This window comes from Salmo salar, chromosome 28 (assembly GCF_965601325.2).
Source record: "Salmo salar chromosome 28, fSalSal1, whole genome shotgun sequence".
NCBI lineage: Eukaryota > Metazoa > Chordata > Actinopteri > Salmoniformes > Salmonidae > Salmo > Salmo salar.
Genome location: NC_138318.1, coordinates 30,278,223 through 30,298,388, shown reverse-complemented (window position 1 = coordinate 30,298,388; position 20,166 = coordinate 30,278,223). Strand labels below are relative to the sequence as shown.

Genomic DNA, 20,166 nt, shown 5'->3' with positions numbered 1-20,166 from the left:
GCTCCATGTGCGTCCCTCCCGAAGCCCCGCGCTCGGTGGAAGAGGACGAGTTTCCCGGACGAGCATCGTTGGTATACGCGTAGCTGCACTCCCTGCTAGAACCTCCAAACAAGCTCAAGGCCCATTTGTAGGAGAAACGTAGGGAAGTCAAGCTCCAAGACTTCAGACACATCCAAATGAGGCACTGCACGTGGCAGTCTGCCTTCTTTTATAAAAAAAACTATTATACACTTCAGCAAAAGTCAGGGGGGGATTGGGCCAGTAACTAAAAGGTCGCTGGATCGAAACCCAGCGGTGATAAGGTAATGTTCTGCCCCTGAGCAAGGCAGTTACAACAACCCGGTAGGCCTTCATTGTAAATAAGAGTTTGTTCTTAATTACTAAATTAGACGATATACACACCAATGAGTTTATTGATTATAAACCAAAACAGAACTATGTGAAATAGATGACCATTACAACAACAAAAAAACTTGTTAATGAAATGGTCATTACAATACCACATAAATAAAATGTTAGCAATGGCATACATGTTCTTACAATTTGGCCCAGCAGATAAACCAAGTCAACATACAGTAAATCTCTCAATAAAAACATTTCAGAGCCACACAATTCATTACAAAAGAAAGATAACACTAAAGCCAATTGTGTCATCAATTTGGATTGAAATAAAGTACAGTTATTGTTTTAGAGAAAGAAAAAAATGAAATAAAATATAAAAATAAACAAGTGTTTCCTGTATTCCAGAATGTCTCATGAAAGAAAGCACCAAGAAAAATATATATAAAAAAATAAAAAGACAAATTGGCAACAGAAAAACAGTGTTGGCCAAAATATCACAGTGATATTTGCAATATAAAATGCATTAAGACAGGATCGGTAATTGAAAATGCAAATTTAAACATCATGGGGACATTTTACAAAATCTATGGAACAAACATTTTAAGAAGGGGTTGAGAAAGTTATGCTACGCAATAAACAAAACAAAAGAATTGTATGGAATTTGTCACTGAACAAAATGGGACGACACCAACATTTTGCAGAGGTCATTTATCCATATAATACACACATACACTGAAAAAGTTGTACATTGAACAATATAGACACAGATTAATACAAAACCAAGGTTATTGCTGTATAACATGTACATACTTTGATATGAAAACATACGTTTTTCCTTTTATAGGGAAAAGACAAATCTGAAGTACTGAAATAACACAAGTGTCCCAAAGAGGCCACTAGCGGTGTCCATATTTGGCAGACCAGTCTGTGCGCCCATGGATGGCCTGTGCTGGGGGGCGAGACCGTAGGCCAGGCATAGTCTTGGTGGGCGACGGCACATAGGACGAGGCACCCATCTGACTTCTGCTAGACGACCTCCAGGTTGCATAATCTGTGACAGCAGAGACAAGCCACATTATTACCTTACAACAGAATTACATTACTACACAGCACCTAGCCTGGATTGACAACTGTGCATCGAGACTACAAAGATCCCTCACTTGATGCTGTCGAGTCCCCTATAGGTCCCTCACTTGATGCTGTCGAGTCCCCTATAAGTCCCTCACTTGATGCTGTCGAGTCCCCTATAAGTCCCTCACTTGATGCTGTCGAGTCCCCTATAAGTCCCTCACTTGATGCTGTCGAGTCCCCTATAGATCCCTCACTTGATGCTGTCGAGTCCCCTATAGGTCCCTCACTTGATGCTGTCGAGTCCCCTATAAGTCCCTCACTTGATGCTGTCGAGTTCCCTATAAGTCCCTCACTTGATGCTGTCGAGTCCCCTATAGAGCCCTCACTTGATGCTGTCGAGTCCCCTATAGAGCCCTCACTTGATGCTGTTGAGTCCCCTATAGAGCCCTCACTTGATGCGGTTGAGTCCCCTATAGAGCCCTCACTTGATGCGGTCGAGTCCCCTAGAGATCACTCACTTGATGCTGTCGAGTCCCCTATAGATCACTCACTTGATGCTGTTGAGTCCCCTATAGATCACTCACTTGATGCTGTTGAGTCCCCTATAGGTGCGAGTTGCACTCTTTGGCCGGCAGAGCCAACCTCTTTTTTGTAATAGTTCGGTACATATCCACTTGGAAGAGTATTTGAACCTGTGATTGGGCCATCAAAGATAACAGGAAATGTACCTTACATTTAATACTGTTAACACACACCACAGATAGACATCACCCTAGCTTATACCACACAGCCCTTTCACTAGTGTAGTAGGATGACAGGTGATAAACATGCAGGACATTGGTCCCAACACAAATCATTACCATGAGTGCCTCGGTTAGGAAGTGTTCCTCCAACAGGAATTTTGCTGCCCCAGAGGTTGCTTTCACTGTAGTTGGAATTTATTGCCATATTCTTTTTAGTACTTAAACCTGCAGGGTTAGATAGGATAGATTAGGAAAGATTAGGAAATAGAGTTTGCTATGTAATTTCCATTGCAACAAGTTGCCCCTTGTGGTTCAACAAGACTACATCATCATGACTCAGCAACATAGCCATTCCTGAGATGATGATCATTGATAATCAGGTGCTGAAAAGAATGTGTGGTTTCACCCAGGTTTGAAAACCATTAGGCATTCTATATCAGAGCATGTACATATGCTTATGCCTCTGATTTGGTAGACAAATGGCAGTTACATCAAGTTCAAAGTTTACTGACAAAGAAGGCTCAATGCCGATTAGTGACCCCATTTTATGATATAAACTACCGTTCAAACGTTTGGGGTCACTTAGAAATGTCCTTGTTTTCCATGGAAATATACATGAAATTAGTTGCAAAATGAATAGGAAATATAGTCAAGATGTTGACAAGGTTATAAATAATGATTCTTAATTGAAATTCTAAATTGTGTCCTTCAAACATTGCTTTCGTCAAAGAATCCTCAATTTGCAACAATTACAGCCTTGCAGACCTTTGGCATTCTAGTTGTCAATTCATTGAGGTAATCTGAATAGATTTCACTCCATGCTTCCTGAAGCACCTTCCACAAGTTGGATTGGCTTGGCTCAATATGGTTGAGATCCGGTAACTGTGCTGGCCACTCCATTATAGACAGAATACCAGCTGACGGCTTCTTCCCTAAATAGTTCTTGCATAGTTTGGAGCTGTGCTTTGGATCACTGTTCTGTTGTAGGAGGAAATTGTCTCCAATTAAGCACTGTCCACAGGGTATGGCATGGCGTTGCAAAATGGAATGATAGCCTTTCTTCTTCAAGATCCCTTTTACCCTGTACAAATCTCCCACTTTACCACCACCAAAGCACCCCCAGACCATCACATTGCCTCCACCATGCTTGACAGATGGCATCAAGCACTCCTCCAGCATCTGCGTCACACGAATGTTCTTCTTTGTGATCCGAACACCTCAAACTTAAATTAATCTGTCCATAACACTGTTTTCCAATCTTCCAGGATCTGTTCTTTTACCCATCTTAATCTTTTCTTTTTATTGGCCAGTCTGAGATATGGCTTTTTCTTTGCAACTCTGCCTAGAAGGCCAGCATCCCGGAGTCGCCTCTTCACTGTTGACGTTGAGACTGGTGTTTTGTGGGTACTATTTAATGAAGCTGCCAGTTGATAACTTGTGAGGCGTTTGTTTCTCAAACTAGACACTGTAATGCAATTGTCCTCTTGCTCAGTTGTGCACCGGGGCCTCCCACTCCTCTTTCTATTCTGGTTAGAGCCAGTTTACGCTGTTCTGTGAAGGGAGTAGTACACATCATTGTACGAGATCTTCAGTTTCTTGGCAATTTCTCGCATGAAATAGCCTTCATTTCTCAGAACAAGAATAGACTGATGAGTTTCAGAAGAAATGTCTTTGTTTCTGTCCATTTTGAGCCTGTATCGAATCCACAAATGCTGATGCTCCAAATACTCAACTAGTCTAAAGCCCAGTTTTATTGCTTCTTTAAAATCAGCACAACAGTTTTCAGCTGTGCTAACATAATTGCAAAAGGGTTTACTAATGATGAATTAGCCTTTTAAAATGATAAACTTGGATTAGCTAACACAACGTGCCATTGGAAGACAGGAGTGATGGTTGCTGATAACGGGCCTCTGTATGCCTATGTAGATATTCCATTAGCCGTTTCCAGCTACAAAAGTAATTTACTACAATGTCTACACTGTATTTCTGATCAATTTTATGTTATTTTAAATGGACAGAAAATGTGTTTTCTTTCAAAAACAAGGACATTTCTAAGTGAACCCAAACTTTTGAACAGTAGTGTACATTGGCAGTAACTGGAAGTGCCTTATTAAAAATATCCACTTGGAAGGAAGGTAATGTTCTTGTATTTTCTACCTGGTAGATATCTTGACTGCTTCAAGTAATACTGTTTGGCAGAGGCTGTCCTCGAAGGCTCCTGGTAGGACATGGCCTTGTTCAGATTCAAAGGTGCATCGTCACCTGTCGTCACCTGCCCCTTAACTTTGGGACTGCTAAAATCCAAAACATTTCCGTACCTGAAAGGCATAACAGAAATACATAAAGCCCTTATCTGAAAAGATCAGACTGATAACGCAGGTTACTGGGATAACGCAGGTTAATGCAGGTCACTGGGATAATGCAGGTTAATGCAGGTCACTGGGATAATGCAGTTCACTGGGATAATGCAGGTTAATGCAGGTCACTGGGATAACGCAGGTTAATGCAGGTCACTGGGATAATGCAGGTCACTGGGATAATGCAGGTCACTGGGATAACGCAGGTTAATGCAGGTCACTGGGATAATGCAGGTCACTGGGATAATGCAGGTCACTGGGATAATGCCGGTCACTGGGATAACGCAGGTTAATGCAGGTCACTGGGATAATGCAGGTCACTGGGATAACGCAGGTTAACGCAGGTCACTGGGATAACGCAGGTCACTGGGATAATGCAGGTTAAAGCAGGTCACTGGGATAATGCAGGTCACTGGGATAACGCAGGTTAACGCAGGTCACTGGGATAACGCAGGTCACTGGGATAATGCAGTTTAAAGCAGGTCACTGGGATAATGCAGGTCACTGGGATAATGCAGGTCACTGGGATAACGCAGGTTAAAGCAGGTCACTGGGTTAATGCAGGTCACTGGGATAACGCAGGTTAATGCAGGTCACTGGGATAATGCAGGTCACTGGGATAATGCAGGTCACTGGGATAACGCAGGTTAACGCAGGTCACTGGGATAACGCAGGTCACTGGGATAATGCAGGTTAAAGCAGGCCACTGGGATAACGCAGGTCACTGGGATAACGCAGGTCACTGGGATAATGCAGGTTAAAGCAGGTCACTGGGATAATGCAGGTCACTGGGATAATGCAGGTCACTGGGATAACGCAGGTTAACGCAGGTCACTGGGATAACGCAGGTCACTGGGATAATGCAGGTTAAAGCAGGTCACTGGGATAATGCAGGGAGACCATCTCACCTGCTCAACGTCTCCTCTCTTCGTTTTTCTGTAGGAAAGTTTGTTTTGCCCAGAAAACTTAGTGAGGTCAGCTCCGTGTCCTCAAAGTCATCCCACTCATCACCCTTTAGGAGGCCTGTGCCATGGCCCCATCGCCGGCGTCCTCCACCCTTAGGTTTCGTCTGATAGCTTAAGAAGTTGGCATTCTCAGCTTCCTGGGTCAACTGTTAAAAAAAGGAAATGGTGTATTAACAATCTCTATGGAGAGAGAAAGAAGAAAAACAGTTCAATTACATTTCTGAAGAATTCATCAACTTTCCATTCCTAACCATTTCATTTTGTATTCATTTAACAAGGTATTCTAACATTTAATGACATTACACTGATGAATGCTTGCCGTGCTCAAGTAGCCCTGGTTGGTGACTGAAAACTCACCTGGCTCTGCAAGCTCTTGTCAACAACGTAAGTTAAGCGGGTCTGTGGGACCCTCTCAGTCTCCTCCTGCTTCACCATGCGGTTGGGCTGCTCTCGCAACAGCTTTGAGTGCCTCTGGTACGATGGAACTGGGGTAGGGGCTGAGACTGGGGCTGGATGGATCTGTTGCAGGGGCCTGGACGAGGTGAAATGCTGATTTGGGGGCGCTGGCTGGGGAGGGGGCACTGGCTTGAGCAGCAGCAGTGGTTGTAGCTGCTGCAGGGGCTGCTGTAATGGTTGTGGTGGCTGTGGAGGTAGGGGACCTGGCTGAGGCCTGCCCTGCTCCAGGATCTGCTGAGGAGTGCCCAACGCCTGACCCACGTAGAAGTAGGAGTACCTGAGGGCCTGCAAATGGAGAATAAAATAATTGATTGGCTTTGAAGGATCCCTAAACAGGACATATTAATCCGTTTACATGCCATTAAATGTTAGAATATCTAACCTGTTTAGCAATGTACAAGCTAACATAGCTTTAAATCTAATAATTATTTCAGTATTCACCATTCTATCGGTGGATGGTAAAATAACTATTCTAAGGATCCATTCTAAACATTTATTTTAGCATAGATTATAACAGAGATATGCCCCAGCCAGGGTTTGCTACATGGGCAGAGGCTGGCCTCTTCTTAGGGTCCCACTGGAGTAGGTCTCTCATCAGTTGGATGGCCTCAGTACTGGCGTTGGGAATCAGACTGCTCAGATTACTGGGGACACACTGGGGCCAGCGGAAATTCATGGCTGCTGACAACTGGAAGCCCTCTAGCCAGTCATTCTAGAAGAAGTGGATCCAACACAATGATTATTGACCTGCTTATTTTACCATATAGTAATAAAATAGATAGATATAACCGTTTTTTTAAATGTTATGACAAACATAATCTGTGAAGAAGTTTGTCATTTCAAAAGCACATTACACAACACTGATCACATCTTCAGTGAGGTTTGATTTATGTATTTAACACCACCACAAGACATTTTACATGACGATGTGAGGACAGTATAGCTTGCTTTTGGCTGATATTCTGGATCTAACAGCCCCAGAGAACAAGGCTACCTTCATTGGAGTTCCCAGGACTTGGCAGATTTTGAAGATGGTGTCCACTTCACTGGAGCCAGGGAACAGAGGCCTGAGGGTGTAAAGCTCTGCCATGATGCAGCCCACAGCCCACTGGTCTATCGGAGAGCTGTACGAAGTGGACCTCAACAACACCTCTGGAGCTCTGTACCTGGAGGACAACACAGGGAAGGGGGAAGGGATTTTTAGGCTGGTTGATACTCCCCATGAGAAATACAAGAGGTTTCATGTCACACATTGACCAAAAATTAGACAAATAAATTCAGATATAACTAAATATGGTGTCAGTAGTTAGGTTCCCATCCAATTGGCGAAGATTCTAAAATTCGCACCAGTGGTGTTTCCACCAAACTGACGTGTGTGATGACGTAGTGCACACAAAATGCTTATGTTTTTATGTACCGGATAAAAATCTAAAGTTCAATGTGTTTCCATCAGACTTTCAACTCTATCAATAGTTTTGTCACAAAAAGTGTTGCGTTAAATAGCAAATGTGTCTACTTTGGGCTTGGCACGTGCGCTCTAGCCAACAGCTCACAGATACAGTATGGGTAGGCTGGCCTACTGTATATGATGAGATTATGGATAAGAGCGAGAATATTTTTTAATTTGTCAAATGGCAGTCAAGCATCGATCATCATGTCACCAGAATAAGACCCTCAATATTTATTGGAAAGCAGCATCGAGCTCATCACCGTGCACTTTCACCACCCTGTGAAGTTCATCATAACTGATTTCATCTGTAGCCTTATAAACTGCATGGTTTCCCAAGTCGTAGTGGGAGGGCCAAATAGCATATTATCGAGTGACTCAAAGTTTACTTTGATATGTGTGAGGGAAAAATTATGTATTCACCTTATTTGTTTGAGATTAATAGTTAGAAATTATTTACTTAAATACTGTAGTAAGATATTTCCTTCATCCTGAGTGAACTGAGAGGAGTTTTTTGAAGCTGGGGCTGGCAACTGATTAAGTGATGGCTAAGTAAAAACCTACAGCTGGCATTCCATAGATAAGATGCGGTGGGTGTTTCCGAGATAGAGAGAGCCTGGGGGAACAGAACAAAGGCCTCAGTAGTCCCAATCTTCCTGGCATCTGGGAGACGGCACCAGAGGCAGATGACCATAGGATGAACCCAAAGTGGCTTATCTATATGGGGGGGTTGAACCAGCTATGATTGAGCAATCTTGGTACGAGGTATATAAGGAACAGCATGGTCTGTAAAGGGTAGGCTCTCAGCCTAACAGTCAAGACTGTTGAGTTGACGGTTTCATTATTGCAATAATTAATCGATATTAAATAAAGATGATTGTTTGAAGAAATGACTCTCTCAGTACTGAAATTACACGACATATGATGGTTATTATATCAATATTTGCGCATAAAGGCATTTCCACCGCCATTTCTCGCATTATTAACTTTACAGACACAAAAATATCCCACCATGTCGAATTAACAAATGATCTGTAGGCATTTATACAATTGTACCGAAATGTCCTTTTTCCATCTCAAATGGCGGGATTTTTTTTATATACGGTATGACTTTACTCGCATAAAAACTCTGGATAGAAATGTGGTTAGTGACACATAAACCCATCATATGGAGGTAACAAAACTAACCATCTTGTTGAAACATAATCTGTGTATGGCGGCCGAGATCTTATCTCACGGGCAAGCCCAAAGTCAGCTATTTTCACAAGCTCTGGTCCCATGCACAGAAGATTCTCAGGTTTCATATCCCTGTGAAAAAATCCTAGGGGGAAAATCATACAGTGAGCATACAAGTAAAAAGTAACAAGTAAAAAGCATTAGCAAAAAAAGTGCTAGTGTATCATTCTAATCATACCATGCTTATGAATAAAAGCTAATCCCTGCAGTATCTGGAACATAATATTTCGCACGGCAGATTCAGGGAACAGCCGAGACCTGTAACATGATACAAATAACAATATATGAGCTATGATTTTGACCTACTGACATTTATCCCCAAAGCACTAAACCCATTTCAAATAGCCTATATTTTAGGCTATGTGAATCAAAAAAGCGATATTTACCTGTCTTTCATTAGTTGATACAAGTTCTCCTTCATGTATTCAAACACAAAGTACAAGTGGTCATTTTCCCGTATAACCTCCTTGAGTTTGACCACATTCGCATGGTTGAGTTTCTTCAAGGACTGAAAGGAGTGAACAAATTAGATGGTACCTTAGCAATCAAGACAAAGCATGAGGGAAATAACCTCAATCAGTAAATCATCAAAAACAGCTCTGCAACACTCCATCATGGCCAGACTTAGATACCACAGGATGCTGCTGAGGGGAGGACGGCTCATAACAACGGCTGAAACGGCGCAAATGGAATGGCATCAACCACCTGGAAACCATTTGTTTGATGTATTTGATACCATTCCAATAATTCCGCTCCAGCCATTACCACCAGCCCGTCCTCCCCAATTAAGTTGCCGTCGGCCTCCAGACTTAGATTCATAAAAAGGTAAGACATGGAAGATCTGACCCTTAAAACCGGCATACAACAAATACGCTTTAGTTCAAAATAAAAACATTGATTGACAATCAAAGCATGAATAAACTGTATATCATCTTGGGTACAGTGTGGAGAACAACTGGTATTTCTTAAGGTGCAGCCTTTAGGGATTTCTTTATGCTTTATAACTCAGGTGTAATAAAGAAAACTAGAGCAGATCATGGTAAATGCGGGTGAAGTTTTCCCATGCGCTGAAAAGTATGGAGGTAAATGGAGGCAACTTTCACCATGCCATAGTTTTGAGTAGAGGGGAAAGTCATTATGGGTCTTGGTGGTGGCACATGCTATTTACAGCTGACATTCTAACCAAGATCCCTGGAGGGCTGGTTTCTTCTAGAATGCTGCTACGCTCCTTTGGATTCAAGCTCTCGGCAAAGAATGAATGTCTGGGTCTGAGTGAGGAACTAGAGAGTTAAAATCCAAAAGACAGTACACACAAGAATCACCTTCTAGATTCTCTGTGCTGGTTTCTGTGGTTCTGAGTAGAGGTGGAATTTAAATGGTGGTACAAAAACACTAATTGGTGAAACAGTAGATAACAACTGAAAGCATAGGCTGTATTCTTTAGGCTGCCCTATACCGGTGTGGTGCACTGCAGTGCCTACCCTTTCCACCACTGCTGAAAAAAATCCTAGGGGAAGCGCTGCAATAGGTGGAGCATTTTACCCACAAGCATCATATCTGGGAAGGAGAACTTACTATGACCTCACGAAGATTCATGCATTCCTCCCATGAGTAGAATTTTCTCTTCATTCTGAAACAAATATGCAATCATTTATGATTAGCCTAACTGAATTAAAGGACCAACATATCATAGATCATACTTTTTATTGTAAAACATATTGGGACTCTTTTCATTGATATAAGAAGTTTGATGAATACGCATAAAATGTATGATTGAAAAGAGCAGGTTTATAACATGTAGGCCGAGGCCCTGTCCATTTCAATCTCAAGAGAACGACGCCACCAACATCATAGATTTATGCAACTAGTCTGTGGCTGCCCAACCCCCCACATACTTCCTGTCAAAGCTATAACTAGAAGCCAGAAGTTTTTATGATGCTGCCCAAAGGTACTTACCATCAGATACCTTTTTTTCAAATCAGCCAAATAGGTGGGCCTGTCAGTCATCCGTGCACTTTCATTCGTCTACATCTGCCTAGACAGCTGTCAGCTTAACCACGCGTGGGATTGGCCACCGGCTAATGCCATTCCTAGCGAATCCCACAGGCACTGGCAGCTAATTTTACTACACGGCTAAGCCCTTCAATTTAGGTACCAGAGGATAATATGTAACCTACACTATACACCAACCCTTCAAAGATGGGACTGCAATTGCACACAGAGATCACAGCCATCTTTTTTTTCATACTAACAAATGCTATGACAATGTGCCCTCCACTCACTTCTTAATTGCGACCAGTTCTCCTGATTCCAGGCTGCGGCCGAGGATGACTGAGCCGTAGGTGCCATCTCCGAGCTGCCTGAGCGTGGTGTATCTATTCATTGTGCTGCCCTCTCCTCACCATCGCCCAGGGGCAGATCAGATCAATATGTGCTGAAGGAACACAAAGAGGTGGTAGGTTGAAGGAACACAGAGGTGGTAGGCTGGCAGCCCCCTGCAGCTGTTGAGTGTAACCAGGTGTTCCTGTGACAACAACAGTGGACCACAGGCACAGCTGGAGTACTCATGTTGTCATGGGCTTCTTGCCTCCTCCTGAGGAAAAGGGATGGGAAAGGGTGGGGTGTCATTAGAGGAAGCCATAGAACCAGAAATTCAATCACAGGGGGGAAATATTCACTTATTTTTCCGTTTCCAGACAATACAAGGAATCTGAGACAGATGGTTTCTAATTTCATGCAAATTATCTTCTGACTAGACCTTCAACAGACAGTAGTCAGACTGTTTTAGCCTATTTCATTACTAGCTACCTAACAAACGTTACCTACAGGGCAGGCATGCAGAAGATTTTAAGAGTAGAAAATGTCTGGTCAGATTTCTGACCAGAATGTCATGTTATGGTTACATAGCTCCTGCTGCAACGAGAAACAACAGATGTTGCAGTCGAGCTAAGGTTAACGTTAGCTAGACACACGACCAATCTTTGACTTATGCTGATAATAATGACAAAAAAGCAAAGTCAAAATAGTTAAAAAGACACTCACCCAATCCGTTTCAACTCGAATAACGGACATTTGAAGACAACACCACTAAACTACTTGTATAGAGTCGAGCACACTCACTCACATTACCTCCAGGCCCATCACAACAAATCACAGCTGCGCGACCAAGGGCGTCGCAGATTTGCGTATTCTACATCAGTGGTGTTTGACTGAGGTTGGTAACCAATGTTATGTCACATTACTGCCATCTACTGGATTTGGTGTTCTTACCACATCTGACCAAGCCTGCGTACATAGCGTATCATCTCTGCTTTGACCAATCATTTATACAATGCCGCGTTCAGAAGAACTGGGAACTGGGAAATGTCCGACTTCAGTGCATTCAAAACAACTGGGAACTCAGAAAAAATACGACTGCGAAAATTGATTTGAACGTGACGATAGCATGTGCAATCCAGGGTTTATGCCGTGTTCAAAAGAACTGGGAACTAGGAAAAATATATGGTCAATTCATGACGTCAGTGGTTTGAAAGTCGGAGCTCTAGAAAGAGTCCCCGAGTTGGAATTCCAGCCACTGGTCGGCCATATTGGCACTCCCCAGAAGGAGCAGTCCTCCATAGCAATAAATAGAAATCTACGGTATTTCATTAAATGTTTCAAGAACAAAATAACATGTATTTAAGATACATTTTTTTGTAGTACGGACAGTAACAGAACTTTCCAAAAATTATACTTTAAAGAACTTGTTTTATATACTTCTTCATCTTTTATTTTTCTGTTTATCTCACATAATATATTTTAAAAGTATGCATTAAGTGTCTGAAATAGAATCAACGTGGCAAAAACAAATGTAGACATTAATAAATGCATTTCTATAGCTTCCAAAATATTTTTTACACCGTGAGGGAGTGCCAAGATGGAGGTGTGGTGACTTCAAAACAGTGCCCCCTGGGAGCAATCTAGTGTATATATAAATCATTGGACCTCATACCAACCCAATCTTCAACACATATTGCCATGTCATCTTGTTATGTTGCGTCAGTTGGAGTTGACTAACATTAGCCTCTTCAGCCAGTTCACAGTTAGCAAGCTTCACCAAGCTTTCGTAGCTGCCAACCCACCCTCCCTGCTTGGGTCCAGGTGACCTTTCCTGTTTCTACCCTCTCTACCAGTTGCATCACTGGTGTCAGAAGTGGGAAGGCGTTGGAGAGTTGGTATAATGAGATGCTTGAAGATCTGAAGGGTCTGAATAAGTATATGGAAGAGCTTCCACCAAATTGCTTCCACCTTACAGATTTGCTAGGGAGGGTTAGGGAACTTGGCTGGATGAGTAATGAGTATGGAGGAGCAGGGGTCCAAGGTGCTTTGCTGGTGATTTATTTAGAATTCAAGGGACACTAAACCAGCATGGCTACCACAGCATTCTGCAGCGATACGCCATCCCATCTGGTTTGGGCTTAGTGGGATTATCGTTTGTTTTTCACCAGGACAATGACCCAACACACCCTCAGGCAGTGTAAGGACTATTTGACCAAGAACGAGAGTGATGGAGTGCTGCATCAGAAGACCTGGCTTCCACAATCCCCCAACCTCAACCCATTTGAGGTGGTTTAGGATGAGTTGGACCGCAGAGTGAAGGAAAAGCAGCTAACAAGTGCTCAGCATATGTGGGAACTCCCTCAAGACTGTTAGAAAAGCATTCCAGGTGAAGCTGGTTGAGAGAATGCCAAGAGTGTGCAAAGCTGTCATCAAGGAAAAAGGGTGGCTACTTGGAATAATCTAAAATATAAATTATATTTTGATTGGTTTAACACTTTTTTGGTTACTACATGATTCCATATGTGTTATTTCATAGTTTTGATGTCTTCACTACTATTCTATAATGTAGAAAATAGTAAAAAATAAATAAAGACCCTTGAATGAGTAGGTGTATCCAAACTTTTGACTTGTACTGTATGCTGGGAGTCTGTGATTGGCTGTTTTTAGGGTGGGACAGAGGTGAGGGTACCACCTTTTTTTATGTTATGAAGTTTAATAAAATAAAACATTTGGGTCCATCTCAATAGCATAAAGTGGCTTCTTCATTTCCTTCATCTGCACTGAAGGAAAATGAGTTAAGACAGGTAAAGCTAATTCCTAGTAGAAGAGAGGGATCCACCATATTGCTTTTACGAGTCCTGTTTTTCCAAGTTGTGAGAAGAGAAGAAGCCAATTCAGACTGTATTGAGATGTACCTCAACTTTCTCTTTCATAACAACAACACTCCCTACATGGTACAGTCAGGAATCAGGATCAGTCTAAGATGGAATGATTTTAGCAAAAGTTTTGCAAAGTTTTTTGCTTTTTTTTACTTTTTTGTGTGGCCCATGTACCAGCCAACAACAAAATCATTAAAGCAGAAAGGTAGAAACTTCTGTGATAAGTGTGCTGATACAGTGTAGAATAGTTAGTCACGTGGTGTACTGACGTCACGCCCACACACCCTTGTAAGTGGCGTTCTGGCTACACACAGTACTCAGCACGTCGTCGAAATGGCTGCATTTCTGCGATCCCTCAAATTTCCACGTTGTGTTGTCCGTTTTTCTGACCGTGATCTGTAGACCCTTTCCTGAAAACGTTTACGGACAACAGAAGAGCTTACAGATAAGCCATAATGGTAGCTCAATGTCATTTGTTTTTTAGGCTAATCCTTGCACACGGCTACTTGTTGTCGAGCTAGCTAGCTAGCTAACGTTAGCTAGGAAGTATGGTCACTTTTATTTATTTTTTGGAAGTATGGTCACTCACGCCTTCTGCTGGTGGTTGCATGATGTGTCCCGTAGTCGTAAACATGCATGTAAAAAAATGTAACCGTTAACTATGCAAGTCTGTTAAGAACAACTTCTTATTTACTATGACGGCCAAACCCTAAACCGGATGCTGGGCCAATTGTGGGCTGCCCTATGGGACTCCCAATAACAGCCTGGAATCGAACCAGGGTCTGTAGTGACGCCTCTAGCACTGAGATGCAGTGCCGCTCGGGAGTCCCACAATGATACGAACTAGTTAACGTTTGCTAACTAGTTAGCTACTGGTAGTTAATGTATTGATACATTAAAAATGACCAGCTGTCAAAAGATGAATAGACAAGCTAACTGAAAAGTAAATTCTGGCAATGTGGCATGCTAAACCATGCTTGCTTCCTGTTCGTCACATGAGGTAACGTTAAGTTAGTGCCTTGCTGGGCAGAGGCAAAAGCCAATGCAGTTCGTCTCCAGTTAACTAGCTATGTGTTCTACTTAACGTGTGCACATTGTGCATGCTACACCTCAAAGTAACTTCAACCATGATCCCATCCTCCTTGAATGTTTGTTGGGCTTGTCTTTCTGTCCAACCACATTACTCCCATAAACAAGGCTTGTATTTAGTTAAAGACTTAAATATTTGCTGATTTATTTCAACCCAATTTCAACCCAACAGTCCGTGTTTGTGATCCTCTGCCATGTTTAGGCCTAGTTATTTTAACAAAACAAATTTTTCTTCCCAGGCTGAAAGCGTTATCAATTCTCTTGGCATTGTAGAAGATCAAGACGGAGAGAATGGAAGTACTGATGATGCAAACCTCCACGTAAGATGACTTGTTTGACAGAATATTTTGTATTGTTATTTATTTATCCATTATTTAACTAGGCAAGTCCGTTAAGAACAAATTCTTATTTACAATGACGAGCTACCCCGATCTAACCCGGATGATGCTGGGCCATTGGTGCCGCCCAGGCTCCCCGGCCGGCCCGGTCGAGTGGCGAGGCCTCGGCGCCGAAGCTCACGCGGCCCCGCCCGGAGATGCGGCCAGGGCACGCCCAGGGCCCCACCGGCCGGACCCGGTCTGTAGTGACGCCTCTTGCACTGAGATGCAGTGCCCTAGACCGCTGCGCCACTCGGGAGCCCCACAATACAAAGTCTACACAATTATTGTTACGTCTCAGGATTGCGTGATAATGAAGACTTTTTAAATGTAGAAATCCATATTGACTATTACATTTCTTTCATGATTGCAGACATGTACTCAGTTATGATTAACAAAGCTTACACGATGGATTGTTGTAGCTCATGCTTTGTCATTTTGTGTGTGTACACATTAAAGTCTTAAAGGCACCCGGTGTATTTTTGGGGGTTGGCTGAAGATTATGATCACTTGCCCTGAGAAATTTTACAAGCTTTTTACATGCAGAAGTGCTATATTATATTGGTTGCTATTCACCTACACATAGGGGAGGAATCAGAAAGATCAGTACTGGAGTTCTGTGTTTTGGTTGTTCTCAGTAAAAAAATAAATATCAAGCAGGTCTTAACTTGCCGGATTTCCATCAATTGTCAGTCTTTTACTTAAACAATGGGGAGGAACTAGAAAGACCCGTTTTAGGCTACTGGAATGCTTTCTTGTTTTCACCTGCCCATTGGAGTAACCTCAGAGCAGGTTAAACTTACTAGACTGCTCACTTTACTTGACCCAGGCATTAAGAAAACACTTCATGTCAGTCACTTGTACATCATTGTCCATATGTCTAGGTGGAGCTCAATGTGTTCAGGGCCCAGTGGATGTCTGAACTGAAGCCCAACTCTGCATCCAATGGGGGGAACCGAGGACTGTCGTCGAGAGCTGCAGACTTGAAAAGAAAACAGGAACTGGCCCGGGAGGAAAAAGTCAGCCATTTTGTTTCAGCCATTTAGAATAGTAGTTTTACAACAGATTTGACTGCATGCTAATAGTCATCTTCAGTATCGTTACCATCTTTTGTTTCTTTGTCTTAGGCCAGAGAGTTGTTCCTTAAAGCTGTTGAGGAAGAAGAGAATGGAGCTGTTTATGAAGGTATGCATGTCTGTGAGACAAGTTGGGAATAAAGGGATGGTTCACCCAATTACAAAGTAACACATTGGTTTCCTTGCCCTCTAAGCAGTCTATGGACAAGGTATGACAGAAATCCATGCTTTGGTTTAGTAATATTTCAGCATTTGTGGCAAAACTCTCAAGTCATGGAACCGATATAATTTATTTGTGTGCCATGTCTAAAGGAGTCACTTGATGGATTCTGTAGGGCTTGAAGACAGGTAGGGGCTTCAGTCACTCACTGGTTTCCTTGTTGTGATGTGCTAATGATCATAGTATGTATCTAAAATTGATTGTGAAGCTCAACAAAGTACCTTATTGATGATTATAAAATGATGTGGCAAAAAATACTAATATCAGTCCCATGACTTGAATGGGATTCTTGTGTGACTGTAGTTGGGATTGGGAATAATGGTTTTACATAAAAGCATAGCTAAACCCTTTTCCTGCCCTAATTTGCAGCAATTAAGTACTATCGCAGGGCAATGCAGATTGTGCCTGACATCGAGTTCAAAATCAACTACAGTCGTTCCCCTGATCCAGATGGCGGGTAAGTCTTTATCTTAATACTTTGGTCATTTGTAACACTACAATGAATACCGTACACATTGAAAGTGTGTGCCATCTGAACTCATTGTCCCTCCTCTTTTCCATACAAGTCCTACCATGTGTGACACTGCATATCTGTTTCCTAGCAATGAGAATGACATGGATGGTGAAATAGAGGATCTACTGGCCTACTTCCATCAGCAGCTCACTCTGCAAGACAACTCTCTGAAGATATGTGTTCCTGAGGTGGATATGGCTCAGATGCACATCTCAGGTAGGGAGGGAGAGCTCAGGCAATAATAATATATGCCATTTAGCAGATGACTTTATCCAAAGCAACTTAGTCATGTGTGCATACATTTTATGTATGGGTGGTACCGGGAATCGAACCCAGTACCCTGGCATTACAAGTGCCATGCTCTACCAACTGAGCTACAAAGACCACTGCAATTCAGGTCCTAGACAGAAGACATGAATTACATGTAAAAAGTAATGTTGGCACCTTGCATAATATGCTCCCACAGTGGCTTATTAAGACACACACACACACAGTGTTTCAATCCCACTGGGATCTTGGTCAGGATGGAAACGTCTCAATTAAACCACTGTCTGGAAGCATATTAGATTGGCACTACTCTATTATTATACTGTATTTACGGTCTGGTTTCTGTCCCCAGCCCTGCCCCCAGAGGTCTTGATGTACATCTTCCGTTGGGTTGTGTCCCGTGATCTGGACCTGCGTGCCCTGGAGCAGCTCTCCTTAGTCTGTAGAGGCTTCTACATTTGTGCTAGGTCAGACCATAGACTATACAAATCCAACATATTTTCAATGAACATGGCTTGGATTCATTTGAATTCACGCCAGTGCTGTGAATGACTGGTCCTTACACTTGATCAAAACAGGCTCCTAAATGACGTATTGGTTTTTCAAATGAAACAGAGATGATTATTTCCCCTCGGTGTTGATATTTCCTCAGGGACCCAGAGATTTGGCGTTCGGCCTGTCTGAGAGCGTGGGGCCGGAGCTGTACCAAACTGGTGCCCTACAACTCCTGGAGGGAGATGTTTCTTGAGAGGCCACGTGTGCGCTTTGATGGTAAACATTTAAGGAACATTAATTATTTATCATTCTTAGAGTAAGAAAAACCCTTCTAATATAAGTGGGATTTGTTTCATAGACTAGTCTATTTCTTCAATACCAATGCACAATTGGCATGTCTAGCATAAGTTGCATAGCTAAAACTAGATTGTTTTATTTGGTAAATTCAATCTGTGGTTTTCAATGTTGATTTTGCAGGTGTTTACATCAGCAAGACGGCATACATCCGTCAGGGAGAGGAGTCCCTTGATGGATTCTATAGGGCTTGGCACCAAGTGGAGTATTACAGGTAGGGGCCTCAGTCACTGGTTTCCTTGTTGTGATATGCTAATGATCTATCATGCAGTCAGACAAGACTAGGTGTACTGTTTGTGTCCCCAGATATCTGCGTTTCTTCCCTGATGGCCAAGTCATGATGCTGACCACGCCTGAGGACCCACTGGTCACTGTTCCCCGTCTGCGTAGCAGGAACACCAGGTATTTAGAACACAACATACACTGTCATCTAAGCCTGGAGTGTAACATTTCAGGGCAATAATGTTAGTTTTCTTTTTTTGTCAGAACGGTTTGATTTGTAACATTTAATGGCTTTAATTTTCCCTCTACACAGGGTGGAGTCCATTATGTGTGGTCATTATCGTCTGTCGCAGGACACAGACAATCAAACCAAAGTCTTTGTTGTTGTCTCCAAGAGAAAAGAAGAGGTGAGAGAAGTTTCAGCATTGGACAGGGATAACTTGATGTGGAAAGTTATTTGCATATTTTCCATTCCTGTTATAACTTAAACCCAACAAGATAGGCAGTTTCCTCACACATTAACTGGGTCAACTGGTGCAGTGCAGGACACAGAATACAAGGAGAAAATTAGAAATGACCAAATCGTTAACACTTCAGACTTCTTAGACCCGTGTCATCGTCCACAGATGATTGAAGAGTGCTTTGGCTGTCCCGTTCTGACTCCCTGTGTGTGTTCTCTTGACAGAAGGTGGCAGAGTACCAGAGAATCTCTCGGTTCTGCCGGCGGAACCCAGCGGCGCCCGAGACAGAACACAGCTTTCACGTGGGACTGCAGTTGTCCTCCGGGGGGCGCCAGAGCTTCAACAAGCTGAATTGGATCCACCATTCCTGCCACATCACCTACAGGTAATACACTGGTTAGCCAGGGTTTTGATTTTGACAGCATTCAATCTATGAATGTCATTGCAAGAGAAAAATTATTGGGAACATAAAATTTGATATTAATGTTGCCTTTTTCCTGCAGATCCACCGGAGAGACAGTTGTCACTGCCTTCGACTTGGACCAGATGTACGCATCTTTTTACTTTGCACGCGTGAAGAGCTACACAGCATTTTCTGAACGCCCATTGTAGGGCAGCCGAGACAGAAGAGTTTACACGTCACCTAGACTAAATGCATAACTCTCTTCCTGTTGGTTTGTGGCTGAAATTATGTTTTTTAATGAATGTATGTATACCAATCAACTTGCATCTGCTTCTAATCTTATGGTGTGAGTGGGTCACATAGCCATTATGTTTTTGGCTGTCACAGAAAACAAAAATCCTTCCTTCTTTTAAAGACTGGATTGATGTCCAGTATGATGACGTAAAATGGCATTAGTAGGATGTTTTTCACCTGTTCCCAACAATGAATGTTTTCACATCTTTGTTAATTCTCTAGTAAGCTATTTTCTCCCATCTGGGAGATCAACTGGAATAAACACATGTGGGAATTACGTAGTTGTTTTTCTTGTCAGATTTAGGATGAGAGGGGACACACTCAACAGTAGTGTACTAAGCATTGCATTTGACTGCTCAAAGCATTTGGGATAATATATTACACTATAAATTGAAGTTTTGAATTAAATTAAATTTTTTCGGTGGTTGTAGCTGCCTGGTGCAGTGAAAACATGTGGCCTACTTTGGTACAGTAGTTCACTAGCTTTTACAATCCAGGAAATGGAATCCGTGCAGCAAACTGAAATCTAAACAGTGCTGTCATCTGTGACTGTAAAGCGTGCACACACACCAACAACCA

At 42.5% G+C, this 20,166-nt stretch overlaps 2 protein-coding genes across 5 annotated transcripts; one reads left to right on the top strand and one right to left on the bottom strand.

Annotated features, from left to right (window-relative positions):
- Positions 1–395: 395 nt before the first annotated feature.
- On the bottom strand, positions 396–14,531 carry LOC106589811 (serine/threonine-protein kinase ICK). Of its 4 annotated transcripts, none has more exons than XM_014180175.3 (14): positions 14,405–14,531; positions 10,900–11,210; positions 10,193–10,247; positions 9,004–9,125; positions 8,796–8,875; positions 8,570–8,702; positions 6,929–7,100; positions 6,479–6,646; positions 5,836–6,219; positions 5,422–5,624; positions 4,314–4,474; positions 2,274–2,381; positions 1,998–2,105; positions 396–1,393 (listed from the first exon to the last, which is right to left on the bottom strand). In XM_014180175.3, exons 2-14 carry the CDS (start codon positions 10,998–11,000, stop codon positions 1,239–1,241), a joined length of 1,950 nt encoding a protein of 649 aa, XP_014035650.1. In that variant the 5' UTR covers positions 11,001–11,210; positions 14,405–14,531; the 3' UTR covers positions 396–1,238. The 4 variants fall into 4 exon arrangements, with proteins under 4 accessions (XP_014035650.1, XP_014035648.1, XP_014035647.1 ...); XM_014180173.2 differs by lacking the exon at positions 14,405–14,531 and adding an exon at positions 14,100–14,215; XM_014180172.3 differs by lacking the exon at positions 14,405–14,531 and adding an exon at positions 11,660–12,061.
- fbxo9 (F-box protein 9) lies at positions 14,102–19,864 on the top strand. Its single transcript, XM_014180181.3, has 13 exons — positions 14,102–14,273; positions 15,144–15,224; positions 16,166–16,300; positions 16,409–16,466; positions 16,947–17,034; positions 17,180–17,307; positions 17,711–17,825; positions 18,011–18,129; positions 18,331–18,421; positions 18,514–18,609; positions 18,743–18,836; positions 19,115–19,275; positions 19,394–19,864. The coding sequence occupies exons 1-13, from the start codon at positions 14,271–14,273 to the stop codon at positions 19,500–19,502; spliced, it is 1,278 nt and encodes a 425-aa protein (XP_014035656.1). The 5' UTR covers positions 14,102–14,270; the 3' UTR covers positions 19,503–19,864.
- Positions 19,865–20,166: the final 302 nt, after the last annotated feature.